A 16,007-nucleotide genomic window follows, 5' to 3' on the forward strand; every position below is an offset into this window, starting at 1 on the left:
CTTGACTAGATGGTTCAGTAGAGGAAACAGTGAGGATTTCTCAAAGAACCTCTTGTTCCAATAACCCACAGACGAATCTTCCCCATTCCCAACTTTATCGGATTCTCTTGACAAGATGTGGCGATGGAAGGGAACATAAACATCAGGGGATCCTTTCAAATGGATTTCAGCCGCTAATCAGTTCTTCCCAGTTGGTTAAGCCAGGTGACGAACCCAATTCCCTTGTGCTGACAGCCAAGATAATCAGGCACCTTCTTTGTTCATTATGCTGTCTTTAACCCAAGCATTCTTATGCAGCCCGGCATTTAGTGATCGCTCACTGTGACGGCACACTAATGAAGAAATAAAACACACTCTCCGAGACTCATTCTTCTGGCCAAAGTGAGACTTTGCTCCATTGGCTTGTAAAATCAGATTTTTGTTCACTTGGGGAACAATTAGACCAGGTAAATACAAGTCCGCACCAGCTAATTTCAAAGGAGACACCTAAAAGTTCACACAGTCCACACTCCTGGAAAAATTAAAGTTTGGAGGACTTTTGAGGGATCCACTGGTTAGTCTAACATGAGAGAATGTGGTCAGGCACACTGAGATGTTTCTCAGTGTTTAAAAAAGTTTGAGTATTTAAAAAAGAACTAGTCCATACCTGTTTAAAAGAAGGAAGCCTAATGCTAAAGATTGATATTAGTATTGTTGTTGTTGTTATGGATTTTCCTTCTTTCTACTTCTGGGGATTGAACTCCAGTCCTTGCATATGCTAAGTAAGAGCTCTATTGTTGAGCCAGACATCCAGCTCATTTTAATTTAATTAGAGATGTAGGCTAGCCTGAGACTCAGGATCCACCTATTTCATCCTCCCAGCTGTGATAATTCAAGATCATAGGTGGGTGCCAACAGCCCCAGCCAGAGCAGTGTTAGACTTCACATCACTGTGGAAGAAGCCACATGAAAGCCACTTATGGGTTAGTAGGTCCAGAGCCAGGCCTGAGATTCTGCATTTCTGATCATTTTGCAAGTGACCATGTGGGCGGACCAGCTATCCATTCCACCTAGGTTCTTTGTCTGAAGGGCAGGAGCTCAGAGATGCTCTTTCATGCCTGTAACTTTCAGCTAATGAAAACTCTGGAAGGATATTTCAAGGACCCAGAACATTTGCTCTTAATGAAAATCAAATAGTTCATTCGTCTCATTCTGAAAAATAACCCAACCCAGTTGGAGGTCATATAACCAAATCCCCTCACTATACATGGTTTTGGTTTGGGTTTTTGTGGTTCTTTCAGACTCCCTACGGATTGATGTCAGAGAGCAGAAATGTAAATGCTTCTTCCACATTACCTCACAGAACTTGATCAGAGGAGAAAAAACACTGCTGTTTTCTGGCAATGTTGCCTGTAGACCAGAGAGAGACACCGAAGAAAAACAGTGAACCTAGGGATGGAATCCGAGTTCATCACTTTTTTCCAAACAGGATTTATTTATTTGTAGGTTTTTTTTTTTAATAAATTTTTTTGAGAGAGGGTGTCAGGTAGCCCAGGCTGGCCTTGAACTCTCTCTATGAACTGAGGATGACCTTCAACTCTTTACCTCTCAAGACCACAAATTATATAGCATTACTTGAGCCACCCCCTGTGGTATGGGATAATAATAATAATGATAATAATAATATGAACATTCTGTAACGAAGATACTCAGCCCCTTCTCACCTTGAATTTCTCTTTCCCTTCTGAAATGCTGTGTGGCTTTCTTCAAGGTTGGGAAGTCTCCCAGGCAAGAACAGGAAGTCCTTTATGATCTTTATGCTTGGCTGGTGTTCAGTGATTATAGTGAGGAGGCTGAGCCAACCAATATTATGTTGAAGGAAACTGTTGCAATTTCTGATACATTGCAAAATATATAAGCAGCATACCTCATGAAGGAAGTCATTAGCTTTGTATACCAAAAAAAAAAAAAAAAAAAAACTAAAGCCACGTGTTATTTTGCTCCTTTGCTTAGCCTGTTCACAGAGTGCGTCTCTATCATCTTCAACTGAAAAAATAAATCCTTGCTGCTGTGTTTCACTTGTTAGGCAAAACTTATCAGTGTCCAAGATCAGAGGGGCTCTGCAGAGGAGAGATGATAACTTTCCATTGCCAACTTAAAGGGTCTCTGTGCATTTGTCTCTGGGTAAATGGCCTTGAGTAACTCCATCAGCTGTTCCAAACAAATGAGAGTGATTGATTGACACTTAGTGGCTTAAATATCCCCGCCTCCCCCAAATCACAGCTTTTACGACAGCCCACACTGGAAAAGCTCAAGGCTAATCATAAACACAAATGTACCCAGATCTAGGCTAAAAGGTCCTGAATTGAGAACGCTGCTTTCTGCAGGTGGAGGGTAGCAAGCAGATGAAATGGCCGAGCTCCAAGCAAGGGATGATACTGACTTTGTCTCTGCATTCTTCTTCTGTAATTGAATTTAGTGTGCCACTGTATTTCCTGTAGAAAGTGTATTGTTTTAAAATCACCATTTCAGTTCTATTACTCAAAGCCCTCACTTCTAATGCTGCCTGGCAGTTATCAACATAATGAGCCATAATGAAATGATGAGCAATCTTCAGTGGAAACCGAGCGCCAGTCCCACCGGTGCTGTGTGACTGTGTTGTTAAAATCGGAATGCAAATTAAGATAACATCGTCCTTACTAGCTTCCAAGGTCAGAAGAAAACTATCCCCCCCCCTTTTTTTTTTTTTGAAAAGTGCTCTGATTTGGAGAATCTCATATCCGTTTTTGAACAAGCTCTTGAAGGTGCCCCCGATGATGCTCAGTTCATTTTTCCCCCCACCCCAAAGAGTTACATGCAATGTGGTTTAGGGATTTGGGGAGGTATGTCTGGAGTAAGGCTTTGATATCTAAACCATAGGATAAAAGACATCCTTTAGTTTCAAATATACTACATCTTCCCCTGCCCCCATCAGAAACAAGTATTTCTTTTTGCTTTGGGGTTGCAAATAGCTGATATTGTAATGTGAGTAGATCATTGTATGGACAGGTCAGGAAAGATGGGTCACAACCACTTTGGTATAAGAGTCGGAACCAAAACCCCCAAATGTTCTTTGGAGATTCAAGAGGTCTGTTGGGTGATCTTTAACTGTTTTCTCATCTCTGCCATCAATCCCTTTTTATATGAGAATACTTGATTATAGTTTTGCAGGGGAAAGTCTTCATATTGTATAGCAAATAGATAGTGTAATAGTGTATTTGTTGGTAAGGTGGAAATCAAATTGAAATACGTCCTTTCCGCCATCATAATTGGGTTTCAGTTCTCAGTGTATGTTCCCACTGCTTATCACTCAGGTGGGAAGCTAAGGTAAGCAACCTAAGAGGTTATGATGAACCAGATACAGATCTCATCCTGTCCCATTTCTAGGCTACCTGCTCAAAAGTTCAAGGTCTGACATGAGCTCAGGGGTAAGCCCTGTCCTTCTCTCTCTCTAATAACTGCCTTTTGGCATCGCGAGGACAAATAGAGCAAGTGTAGCATTCTTCCATGAAGACCATAAGGAATTGAGGAGGTTGAGAGGGAGGCACTGGGCAGATGGCTCTGTGGGTAAAGTGCTTGCTATTCAGGCTTTGAGGACCTGAATTCAATCCCTAGAACTGAGTTTAAAAAGCCAGGGGTGACAGCTGTGCACTCCCAGCTTTGGAGAGATGACAAAGAGAGATGATAAAGGTATATCTCTGTTCTCCACGGGCCTTACCAGTGAGCATAGGCCACCCTATAAAACAAGGTGCATAACCCTTGAGGAGCCTGCCTAAAATTGACCTCCACACAAGGGCTGAATGTAAGGTACTAGATGGGTATCAAGATGTGTGCTGGCTGGTTATTTGATGAGTTTGAAAATGTCATGCTATTCCATAAAGATTGGTTACCATCTCATTGAATCCTCCCCTCTGACCTACTTTTCAATGCACAGGAATAAACAATGTACTGCATATTCAAAGAGGAAATGCATAGGTGTGAGGAACATTAATCTTTGCTCAAGAGAGAGGGTTTAGAGGGTTCAGATAATCTGCCAGTACCCATTTAACCAAGTTATTATGATTTTTCTACCCCCATGAATAATTAGGAGTGGCTTGCCATCATGCAAGCCCCATCATTTCTGGATGGCATCTCTGACAGTCCTCACTGAAGCCATACAGTGGTTACGCACAGCATGCTTCTTTGAAACAGGGTCAATTATACATTTTTGTAAGCTCCCCTGGGGTGAGAACTGAGGATCTTCCTCGCCATCAGCATTTTGATTTTCCTCTCAGCCTGTACTCCTTCTCCACCTGCTATCTAGCGCCCAGCCGAACATGAGCTGAGGATGGAGTCTCACTGCGGACCAATAACCCCCTCCTGTGACCTTCTCCAGGGAAGGAGTCTTTATCAGAAATTCCTACATACCCTGTTGGGTGGAAGGTAGGAGCCAGATAGAGAGCACAGCTCAGTGAAGACCAGAGCACTGTCCCCACTGGAGTCTGAGTTTCTGATAAAAGCTGGAACCAACTTGCTGTATTAATTTGGTTGAGTTTCTTAGCCTGTCTGTGCGCTTTCTCTCTCTCTCTCTCTCTCTCTCTCTCTCTCTGGAGAGAGAGAGTAGACCCACTATACCTAGAGCTCACCATTTCGGCTAGGCTGGTTGACCAGTAAGACCCCAAGGGATACACTTATTTCCACTTCTCTCACAGCACTGGTGTTACGATATCACTTGTGCCTGATGGCTTCTATGTAGCTGCTGAGAATCTGAACTCAGGTGCCCATACCTGCACAGCAAAGCACTTTACCAGCTAAGTCATCTCCCACCCTGCTTAGCTTCTGTTCCTAGTAATTTTTCAGTTATCAGCTTGCCCTGATAAAAAGTATGCAATATTGTTGTAAGAAACATACAGGCACGATGCACAGCTCAGCTAATTCCTGAAATGCCAGTCACAGGTTCCTTGGTCCTGTATATTTTCAAGTGCTCATGCACAGTTGAGAATCTATAAGTTATTCAGCCATACTCTAGTCATCTCATATAAAGCAACAAAACATCAGGTCAAACCAAGAAAGAAAGGACAAAGATTCCTGGAGAGGAGAATGGTACAATGGTCAAAGTAGAGAAAGGGTAGACCCTGGCAGAATGTCAGCCTGCTGACCTCTATGGGAAGTTAAGGCTTCTTCATGACAGCAACAAGTGATGGATGTGTCCAAGTGGTTCAGCTTTGAAATTATGGACAGCTCTGCCTTGGCACTCTTCATTGTTAAAACACATAAACTGCTGTGATAAAAGGTTCTGCACCGTTCATAAATCTCAAACGTGGTATCCCTGGACAGCAGTCTTTATGTAAACTAACCCAGCCGTCAGGGTCAAGAGAAAGCAATTAGTGGTGGCAACATATACAGCTGTCAGGGGGGAAGCAAGGGTTTCATTTCGAAGTCCAAACGTACACACCCCCAACTGTTTACACTGCCTTACAACCTGTCTTTCAACCAGAGAGAGATTAACAACAAAAGCTTATCTGAAGGGTTGAAGGGCTTTCCAGCTAAGACACTGAAGTATTATTGACAGCCGAAAAGTTGTGCATGCTCCATGAAGCCTTATGAAATGGAACTGGAGCCCCAAGGTGCCTCTTCCTCAGAAGATAATGTCTTGTAACTGGTTGCCTTGGCATTTTTATCTGGTGACAGTTGCGCTTAAAGAAATTGATCATGTTAAGAGTTATGTTTCTGCCCGGGCTCCTGGGATGGTTCCTTGCTACATCCAGAATTAATTTCATGGCTCAGGCATTGAATTTTAAAATGATGATTAAAAATCAGTTAAGTATTAAAAATCTGTAATGGGTCTGGATGCTATGGTGCCACAGGAGCCCTGATACTGTGACTTTTCTGTCAACTAAGACTCCTTGGTTACAAACTAGAATTTTTTTCTTTTTTAATTTTAATATGAGACTGGCACTTAGTACTTTATTTCTGTCAGCTCCCCCTGCTTCCCCCATCCCCCGACACTCACACACACAGAGGATATGGCAGTGATGATTCTGGTGAAGGCAGCAGCACTATCCAGATAAAGGACCCATCACTTATGAGAGCAGACAGATCCTAGGCTGTTAAATACCACCAGAGTGCAGCTATCATGAGAATATAAACAAACCATGGCCTGGGGACAAAGCTTAGTAGGTAAAAATACTCGTCAACAAACATGATGACAGGAGTTCAATTCCCAAATCCCATTTTGTTTTTAATCCAATATGGTGGCGTGCTCTTGTAACCTCAGCTGGCCAGCCAGCTTAACCTACTTGTCTTATCTAGATCCAGGCAAAATAAGGGACTTTGGCTAGAAATCAAAGTGAACAGAGGAAGGGCTCTTGAAGTTCTCTGGGTTCCACATGCACAAATATGCACACTCAATTGACATATGTGAACACACTCAAAAATAGTAATAAACCAAGAAAGAGAATGGAGGCTAATATTCTCACAGGAAGGAAATAAAACGGTTATGTGATGGGCTGCCTTGGGGTCTGTTAGCACTTTGATGCCAGTTGTCACAAGAAATTGAAATTCCAGGTTCTTGTGGAACTTCACACCATATGTCTATATGTCTGTTACAATCCACATCCAAATGGAATCGTTATATAGCTAAGGAATTAGTCCGATCATTTAAGAATTAAATCCATTCCCAGTTCATATGGGGTTGAGTGGAATGCACTAGCTATTCTTATGCTGGCTTTACCTTCCCACGGAGTAAGTTCACATGATGACTGTACCTCATTGGATACATCAGTGGCCAGATTTATGCTTAGCTAGTGGTTTTAAAGTCATGTGTGCATGTGCAGGAGATGTGCATGTGAGTATAGTACCAGAGGAGACCAGTAGAGAGCTGATGTTACAGTCAGGTGTGAGCCACCAGACCTGTGTGCTGGGAACCAAATTCAGGTCCTCTGTATGAGTAGCGCCCATTCTGACATGCTGAGCTTTCTCACCGGTATGTGCTGCCCTTTTCCAGAGGAGACGGCATATTTAGTGAAAGGGGAAGAAAATCCTTTTTGCGTTATATAACATATGAGATTTTATGATACAACGGTATGCACTGTGATAACCCTTTGTATCTGCCATAATTTGGCTATAATTTCTTCTGGGCCTCGCACTGTCGAACTCTTGCCCACTGAATGAAAGTTGACATTCCACATGAAAACACTAATTACCCGTCATCGTCACACCTTTCACCAGCACCTGCTAGGTGATGTGGAAAGCATTTCACACCACCGGAGGAGGAAATGAGTGTTCAGTTAAACTGCTCCACAGAGGCAAGCGGTGCAGTGCCCATCTTTGTCAGAGCTGTGGGAAGTAATGTTTCACGCGTCACGTTCCTTCACTCAGACAATGACATCAGGTATAACCTAGATTTTAGAAATGAGCATTATTCATGGCTTGCCAATCTGAGCTTCCTATATTGACTTCTGCTGCCCTTAATGTGATAGAAAAAAAATGTATCTATGTAATTATGAAGGTGGTACCTGTATTTATTATGCTATGGCAGAATGCCTGACAGAAACAATTTGTGGAAAGAAGGGATGGTTGTTTTTGTGGCTCAGAGTTAAGGGGGATACAAGTCCATGGTGGTAGATAGTCACAGGAGTGGATCTCTATGGTTGCAGCAAAAACAGGTGTGGCTGGTTACACTGTTGCTCGCAATAGCCAGGAAGCAGGGAACAAAGGTCATAAGGCATCCCTCTTTGTCTAGCAAGGTTTTACCCCTTAAAGGTTCCATAGCCTTCTCAGATCGCCAGAGAAGACTAAGTAGGCAAGCACACAAGCTTGTGGGTGGTACCATAGCACCACAGTCCCTCTATGGGGGAAAAGGAACATCTAATCTAGTGGTTCTCAACCCCCAATCCCCGGGGGTTCAAATGACCCTTTCACAGGGCTCATCTAAGACCATTGGGAAACACATTATGATTCATAACAGTAGTAGGGATTACAGTTAGGAAGTAGCAACGAAAATAAGTTTATATTTCCACAACATGAGGAACTGTGTTCAAAGGTTTTAGCATTAGGAAGGTTGAAAGCCACTGATAATCCCTCTAGGAATCATTGACGAGCTATGGCCAATTTCAACTGCCATCTACTTTTGCCAAGTTTTCCTGGGCAGAGCCATGCCTCATGGTGGAGATACTTGCTGTGGCTGCTGAATGCTTGTTGCCAAGAGCATATGGCCCATAAAAAATAAAATATTTACAACGTGGCTATGCAATAAAATGTTCTTACAAAGGAAGAATGCTGACCCCGCTCTATTCGTAAATTAAAGGTTATTACATTTGCCTTTTGTTTCTGGTAGTATAGTTATTATCTGTGCCACTAAATTATATTAAAAACAAGAAAGACATTCAATATTCGAAAACTTTAAGAGCGTTTCACATGCCAGCCCCATTCTTGGGAATGCTGGGGTGCAGAGACAGAGAAGGTTGAGCTTATGTGTGAATACCACTCAGAGATTTACTAGTGCGATTCAAAATGAAACTGAGGAGTGTCTTCCCTTACGAGCCTTCTGCATTTGATCATTTCTTATTAAAAAAAGGCTTAATTTGGTGATTAAAAATAAAATTAAATGAGGGAGGGGAGCTCTTAAAATTCTATTAAAGGCACATACGAAGCTTCCTTTGGAAATGTTAGAATCCATTTCTTCCAGAGAGATTTATGGCTAGTTTTTTTTTTTTTTTGGTAAATCATCACCCGAGAGGAAAGCAGAAGAGAAATTGGAGCCATTCAGTTCTGACTTGACAAAGCTTTAATTGACAAGGCCCCCTTTTAAACTCCCAGGTGCGGAGCCTAGTCACATAGTGCATGAGGCAGGTCAGGGCGGGGTGTGTGCCTGCCTGTAAACCCAATGCACACACATACTTTGTATTTAGATGGCCTTAGCGTTTGTTTCCTCTACAATCCTCCTTCTATCCAGGAATCTATCACAAATGCATTAGCATCAGTTGAGGTGTGACTTCATTTGTTTGTTAGTTTTTTCCTCGCTTCCCTCCAGCAGGCGAGGAAATGAGGCATGTGATGGATATTTGTTGGATATACAAGCACTCTACAGCCCCCCCTGCATTAGTAGCCATCGATACTGGGCACATAGCCTTTCCTACCTTTTCCAGTCTGGTTAGTCTATGGGAATGAGTTATTTAAAGACATCCCTTCACAGGCAGGCTTAGTGCTTGCTAATGAACCTTATGGGAGATGCTGAATGGTCCAGCCTTAAGTCAAGAAAGCCTGTGTTCCTCCATGCAATACAAGGTACACTCAAGCACCTTGTTTGCTTGCTATCCTTCCATCTACTCGCTCGTCAAACATTTATTGAGCTTTCTCTGAGCTAGATATTTTGAAATAGTGATAGACAATGGGAAACAATGAGGAGTACATCAGTTCCCTTGAGGATGACTTAGACACAGATGATAGATGGGGACAGGTGTGGAGCGGATGTCTGTTTAGGAAGAAACCATCCTAAGTGAGTTGGACCACAGAAACAAGGAACAGCAATGGGAGTGGTACCCTACTTGCTGCCAGTCTTATATTCAGGCTAGCATTGATAGAAGAAGCCACTTTGTTCCTCACAGTGACCCTTCAGCAACCTGGTGTCAGTGTGTGTTCAATAAGAGTGGTATGGCCAGAAAGATTGGAAAATATGATTGCATTTTGCAGTAGCTTTTATTGATATAAAAATTATATAGTCTTCTCTCGCTATGCATTTGGGATTGGCCTTAGGACCTTCAGGGATCCCCAAATCCAATGGGCTTCACCCATGCATGTCTAATGTGTGATATGAACAATACCATTATCCCATATATGTTAAATATTCTTTGGAACACTTATAACTAATGTTATAATGCTATCTAAGTAGTTATGCTGTATTAAAAACAGCTATTTATGTTCATGATAAGAACACTTCTTTGTTTTCTTTCTTTTTTTTTTTTTTCTTTTTTTTGACAGGGTTTCTCTGTGTAGCCTTGGCTGTCCTAACACTCACTCTGTAGACCAGGCTGGTCTCAAACTCACAGAGGTCTGGAGAATATAGCCTTTCTTGAATGCTTTCAGCTAGGTGGTTAGATCCCTGGAAGGAGAGCATGTGCAGAGGGCCCTGCTGCACTTAGAACTGGAAACTTCACTTACAGATAGGCCGCCTCTGACCAGGAAGGCCATTGCTGTCAGAGACTCGATGACTACTAAAGCCTCAGATACAGAAATTAAATGGAAGAGAAAATAGGTCATTATCAGAGCTTTTCCTCTGAATGTTTTCCGTTTATTGGCTGAGATTGTCGCAGTGATGTCAGTCAGCTGCTAGCTGAGACCTAGATTGACTTTGGCGGTCTTCAAGTCCATTTTTTCCCCTTGAGAAGAGAATTCTTCTTCTTCTTCTTCTTCTTTTCTTTTCTGAGGAAGCAGCAGCTCTTCACTAGAAATGAGGAACACACTCATTCCTTTAATTGACAGGAGTTGGAAAAAGAAACCACAATCCCACAGATGAAACACAGCCACCATTATGATTTTTAGCTTGTAAGGCACGCATGCTTTTCCAGGTCCTTGTGTAGGCCAGTGTGGCAATCATACAGGGCAGGGATTTCCATGTTTCATTTCCCCCTTCATCACACAACTGTAATCGTCCAATTTGTGCACTGATGCTCCCATGTCCTCCTCCTCATCTAAGGCGGCAAAGTATGACACACAAGAGTGCTGTTCTCTAAACCAGCCCTGGAGGCAACATTGAACTTGAACTTTGTTCTCACCCTTTCTTTAAACATTTACCTCCAGGCCTTCTGTAAGAACTAAGAAGGCTGTTGGAGACCATCGCTTGTTTTCATATCAACCCCCCCACTTCCGAAATCCTCCTGCATCTTTGTGCTGCTTTCCCCATTGCAATGTTACATCTCTGCACACATCGTGTGACCATTTAGTTTTCTGCTCCATTTCTTCTCTGCTTAGACCCCGCCAAGCCCCGTCCTACATACTAATTACTGACTTTTTGCCTCTGCAGTGCTCGGTTCATTGTGTCACATTTTCCCGTGTGAGAGTGGACGGGGGGGGGGGGGGGGGGGCTTGGCAAGGGGGTTAATGGGTTTCAGAGTCACTCTTGTTTATCCCTGCAAGTCTCAGCAAAGTGAGAACCAGTGGCTGATCCATTTTGTCAAACAAACTGTGGCCAGCTTGAGCTGCAGTCCAGTGATGGCTTGCATGGTGGTGGTCACCACAGGTCACAGCATTTGAAGAGTAGAAAATGTGCACCCCAACTTAAAGTAACACTTCTGCCTCATAGAGCAGACGAGGACACAGTTCTTTGGGGCATCAGTAAAATTCTCTCATGAATGACTTATAGTGTGTAAACTTTCCCCACTTACTATATCATACATCTACTTCATGCCTCTTAGTTCCCTCATCTTTAACATTTAATACTTAACACCATATTCGGCTCTGAGAGTCTGACATTTCCGTAAGTAACGCCATTTATACGTTCTGAAGTCATTATTCATTCTTACTCTATCCTAGCTGTTATGTTCAAGACCATACATTTAGTCTTAAAACCTAAATAAGAGAACATTTGTATTTTGTTTCTGAGGGTTTTATGAAGTAGGCTCAGGGTTAACACAAATTTTGCAATAGTTCTCTTAGTTTCTTTCTTTTTTTCCCTAAGATTTGAAGGTTGGGGGATGGATCTTATAGCTAAGAAGGTTGTAGATAATTAGTCTCTAGGGGAGACAGGGAGAAGCTGCTTACCTTTTTAAAATAAGGTCTTTAATTAAGCTGTTTGAGAGAGAAGAAGGGGAGATTTCCCACACCGAAGGTTTCCACCAAATCATTGGCCCCGTTTATCACTGCAAGCCAAGTAATAATTGTAGAATGTGACTGTATGTCCACAGGCTACTGCTTCACCTCCTCTCTGTTATTGCTTTGGACCAGATTCAGTGTTCCATTGTGGCTAAGGGAAAAAAGCATCAGTTTCACATAGGCCTCCAAGTTAACCTCCCTTCTCCAAGTGAAGGAGATTACCTTCATAGCAATCATCCCAAAAGTTTGTGTGTGTGTGTACATATATGTACATAAATATGTATTCACATACACCACAGACGTGTGGGTACGTGTGGTGTGTGTATTTATATACACACATACACATGTGTGATTATAAGTATGCATGTATATGCATGTGCTGTGTGTGTGTGTGTCTGTAGAAAGAATGGATGTGTCTCCAAAATATCTCAAAGTTTTATAAAAACTTAGACTGGCTCTTCACCTTGCTTGTTTTGTTTTGTTGTTGTTTTTTTATTTAATTGATTTTATTTTTAGATTAAAGGAATGTTTTAAACTTTTGAAAATGAATTAGACCAAGGAAGCCCTACCTTCCTCCTTTAATCCCAGTTTCTACTTGACAGCAGTTAGGACTTAAACTCTTGACTAAAGGGTCCGCAGTCTTGTCTTTTATTGTTTTGCAACAACCTGTGGTGCTTTGAGTAACCAATTGTCTGTCATGATAGTCATCATCATTGTTCACATATCAGAAACCTTTTGAAGTCAGTGGGGATGAATGTGCTTTTAGACAGCCTGGTACGGCTCTAATCTATCAAAGATCGAGAGAAGGTATCTGGTAGTCGAGGACAGCCCTGGCCTAGCTCTGAGATCTCTCAATAGCTGTATATCTCTTCGACATCTTTGAAATCATGTTAAACCAGTTCCTCCTAATTATCCAGCCGTGGTTTAACGCATCCCTGCATCTGGGGCCGCAGACCTATATCTATATCTCTAATCATTTAATTTGCTATTGGTAATGGGCTCTACTGAGCCATCAGAACACGTCTTCAAAAGCAGTCCCTAAGTATTAATTTTCCAGTCCCCCACAGCCCTAGGAACTGGAATCCATTGTAGAGCAGACTCTCAGAAGGTAAGATGGAGACCAGATAACGTATGCTGCTTTGCTGCCAACTGAAAGCAGGCCCGGGCTTTGAGCCCGCTTGCTGTAGAGTGGTTTCACGTCTTTAAGTGGCATGTTTATTTGCACTGGAAGCAGCATGACACAGACACACACAACTTCTATCATATTGTCCTTTTAAAGGATCCCTTTTGTTACTTTTCTTTGCCTTTTGCTTTGCTTTGCCAAATGGGCCTTCCTTCTCTCCTAGAGCTGTAGAGACGATAATACAAACTCTAAAGGGGTCCAAAAGGATCTCGGTCCTTGGTGTGACAGTCTGTTTTTTCTTTCCCCAGGCCCACCATCTGCTCCCCTTAATTTGATTTCTAATGTCAACGAGACGTCGGTGAACTTGGAGTGGAGCAGTCCTCAGAACACAGGTGGCCGTCAGGACATCTCTTACAATGTGGTCTGCAAGAAGTGTGGAGCTGGCGATCCCAGCAAGTGTCGGCCCTGTGGAAGTGGAGTCCACTACACGCCACAACAGAACGGACTCAAGACGACCAGGGTCTCCATCACTGACCTCCTAGCACACACCAATTACACGTTTGAGATCTGGGCAGTGAATGGAGTATCTAAGTATAACCCTAGCCCGGACCAGTCAGTGTCTGTCACAGTGACAACCAACCAAGCAGGTAGGAATCAATTTCTATTTACTGTATAACTCTTGAGTGTTTATGGAGAAAGTCATAGTTGCTGATAATCATGAACTGTAGAACTTATTATAAACCTAGAGGCTGCATTAGAATATAAAAGGTTTCAAAGAGGACAGGCACTAGTTTACCACGAGGCAGTAGTTTAAGAGCTATTCTTATAGCAGGCAATAGAGTGAATCAGACAGTGTGATTGAAAGATGAGGAAGCGATAGCAAACTGAGTCCCTTGGGCACTTATTTGATTTGCCTCTTTGGGCTTTTGAGAACTATTATTGTAGTGTAGGTGAACCTGCATATGTAGGTACAAGAGCCCACGAGCTTCAAAGCACTAAGAGGCTGGAAGAGTCTAGTGTCCACCTCTCCAGGATTTCCTCTGAAGCAGAGTCTCTATCTAAACCTGGGGTTTGTGATTTCTAGAACAGGCTGGAAGCCAGCAAACCACAGTAATCCTTTTGTCTCTGCTTCATTCTTCGGATGCTAAAGGTGTATGCTGAGTGTCTGGCTTGTTATGTCATTACTGGGATCCAATCTCTGGTCCTCACAATTGCCCAGCAACCACTCTTAACCACTGAACCATCTTTCCACCCCCAGTGTTTGCTATTTAATCCCTAAATCCATAGATGGACATCACAGCATTTACGGATTACATAGGATCATACCATTGATTTTACTAACGCACGGCGTTACCCTGGCATCTTTTGAACTATTCAACAGAAGCATTAACAGCTATAGTTTGGATCTTGTTCTTAAACGTGAAAGCCTATTAATAATATACATGATTCTATATCAGAATGAACTGTGTAAATCTTCTGTACTTAACAAGTACAGAAGCTTTAAGAAGCTTGCTCATCCTGTGTGATAGACATACCTATCCATAAACCCAGTTCTTAGGAGATGGAGGCAGAAGGATGAGGAGCTTGGGCTATGGTCATACCTTTCTCAAATTCCATCCTAATTTCTCAAAGAGGATGCATGATAATTGTGTACACATTTGCCAAGTTGAACTTGGCTGACCGGAGCTGCACAGGAGGTGGTAGCCCATCCATTTCTTGTATAGCATACTTCAAACAGACACAACTAGAAAACTTTGTTGTTCTTGAAGTGTTTGGGCTGAGTTAATTATCAATCATCTGTCACAATCTTGAATATTGAGAAGTACGGGAGAGTCTGGGTTCATTTGTGGAGCTCAGAGAACCCTTCAGGAATGGAGGCTCTCCCTCCACTCTGGAATCCAAGGGTTGGATGCAGGTCAGGCTTTCCTGGCAGGTTGTTTTGTACCTGCTGAGCTATCTCACTGACCAGGTTCCCTGTGATTTTTGAAGAGTTCAGGAGGAAGGGACGGAGGAAATGGCTTATGTATGAGAGTCTTATGATAGCAAGCATGACCAGAAGAAGATTATAAGCAGCCCCCAACCCTCCTGCCTCATCTTTCATTTTTCTTTTAAGTGTTTCAGGAGGTGACTTCAATAGCGAAATAGAATATCCATATTGATTAATCCAGAAGAAAAGTATGCCAAAGACATAATCCAAAGCCATTATTTCTTTTTGCCATTTTACTCTGAATTTCCTAGAATACATTAAAGAAACATTGAGACTTTCAACAGGAGTGACTATGGAAAAATCATCAACTGTTCAAGTGTAGACAGTGTATTGTAGTTATGAACCATAAGTATGTCAATTGGGCAGGCTTTTATCTTCTATGTACATATTCACATGTGTTGAGATGTGTGTGTCTGGCACATTCATTTGTGTATACATGTAGTGTGGCGAGCAGAAGTGAGCACTGATAGACCCCTCAGGTACAATCTTGTTAGTCTGATATATGATTTATTATTATTACTATTATTATTATTGTAGGGTGTCTCATTGAATAAGTAATGCTGATTGTCCAGTGATCACAGAGGATCCACCAATCTTCACCTCTTTGTTATAAGAATCTGCCGCCAATCTTTGCTAATCTTTCTAGGCATGCATTATACTGATGGCTTTGGCCCTGGTCCCTAAGCCCTTGCCTTTTAATTTTGTACTTTTAGATAGTCCATACTGTTTGAGGGTGTTTCACTTTTAAAAAGACTAGAACAATGTCAGAGTTTTTAGTTGTATTAAAGTAAGAGTTTGTGACCAACAGAAAAGTTTCTTTGTTATATTGTTAGTGTTTCTCTCTCTCTCTCTCTCTCTCTCTCTCTCTCTCTCTCTCTCTCTCTCTCTCTCTGTGTGTGTGTGTGTGTGTGTGTGTATTTAAAGCAATAGACATATCACAGCTCCTTGGACTATAATTGGTGTCAGTACAAGAAGCAGCCAGCATGTGCAGAGCTGTGTTTGTACCTAGAAGAATCTGGTTATGGCCAGTCAATATTTTTAAATCCAGACCTCCATTCTTATTCCATCCACAGCTCTGGGACAACTGTT

General features: G+C 42.2%; 1 protein-coding gene across 2 annotated transcripts in view; it reads left to right on the top strand.

Annotated features, from left to right (window-relative positions):
• The window catches only part of Epha4 (EPH receptor A4), a 140,939-nt gene that overhangs the window by 68,177 nt on the left and 56,755 nt on the right, over positions 1-16,007 (top strand). For both annotated transcript variants that reach the window (XM_076931615.1, XM_034497596.2), the window contains exon 5: positions 13,240-13,578. In XM_076931615.1, the coding sequence (XP_076787730.1) occupies positions 13,240-13,578 (339 nt within the window). The remainder of the gene's footprint in view (positions 1-13,239; positions 13,579-16,007) is intronic.

Source organism: Arvicanthis niloticus, chromosome 3, assembly GCF_011762505.2.
Source record: "Arvicanthis niloticus isolate mArvNil1 chromosome 3, mArvNil1.pat.X, whole genome shotgun sequence".
In the NCBI taxonomy this organism is placed as follows: domain Eukaryota; kingdom Metazoa; phylum Chordata; class Mammalia; order Rodentia; family Muridae; genus Arvicanthis; species Arvicanthis niloticus.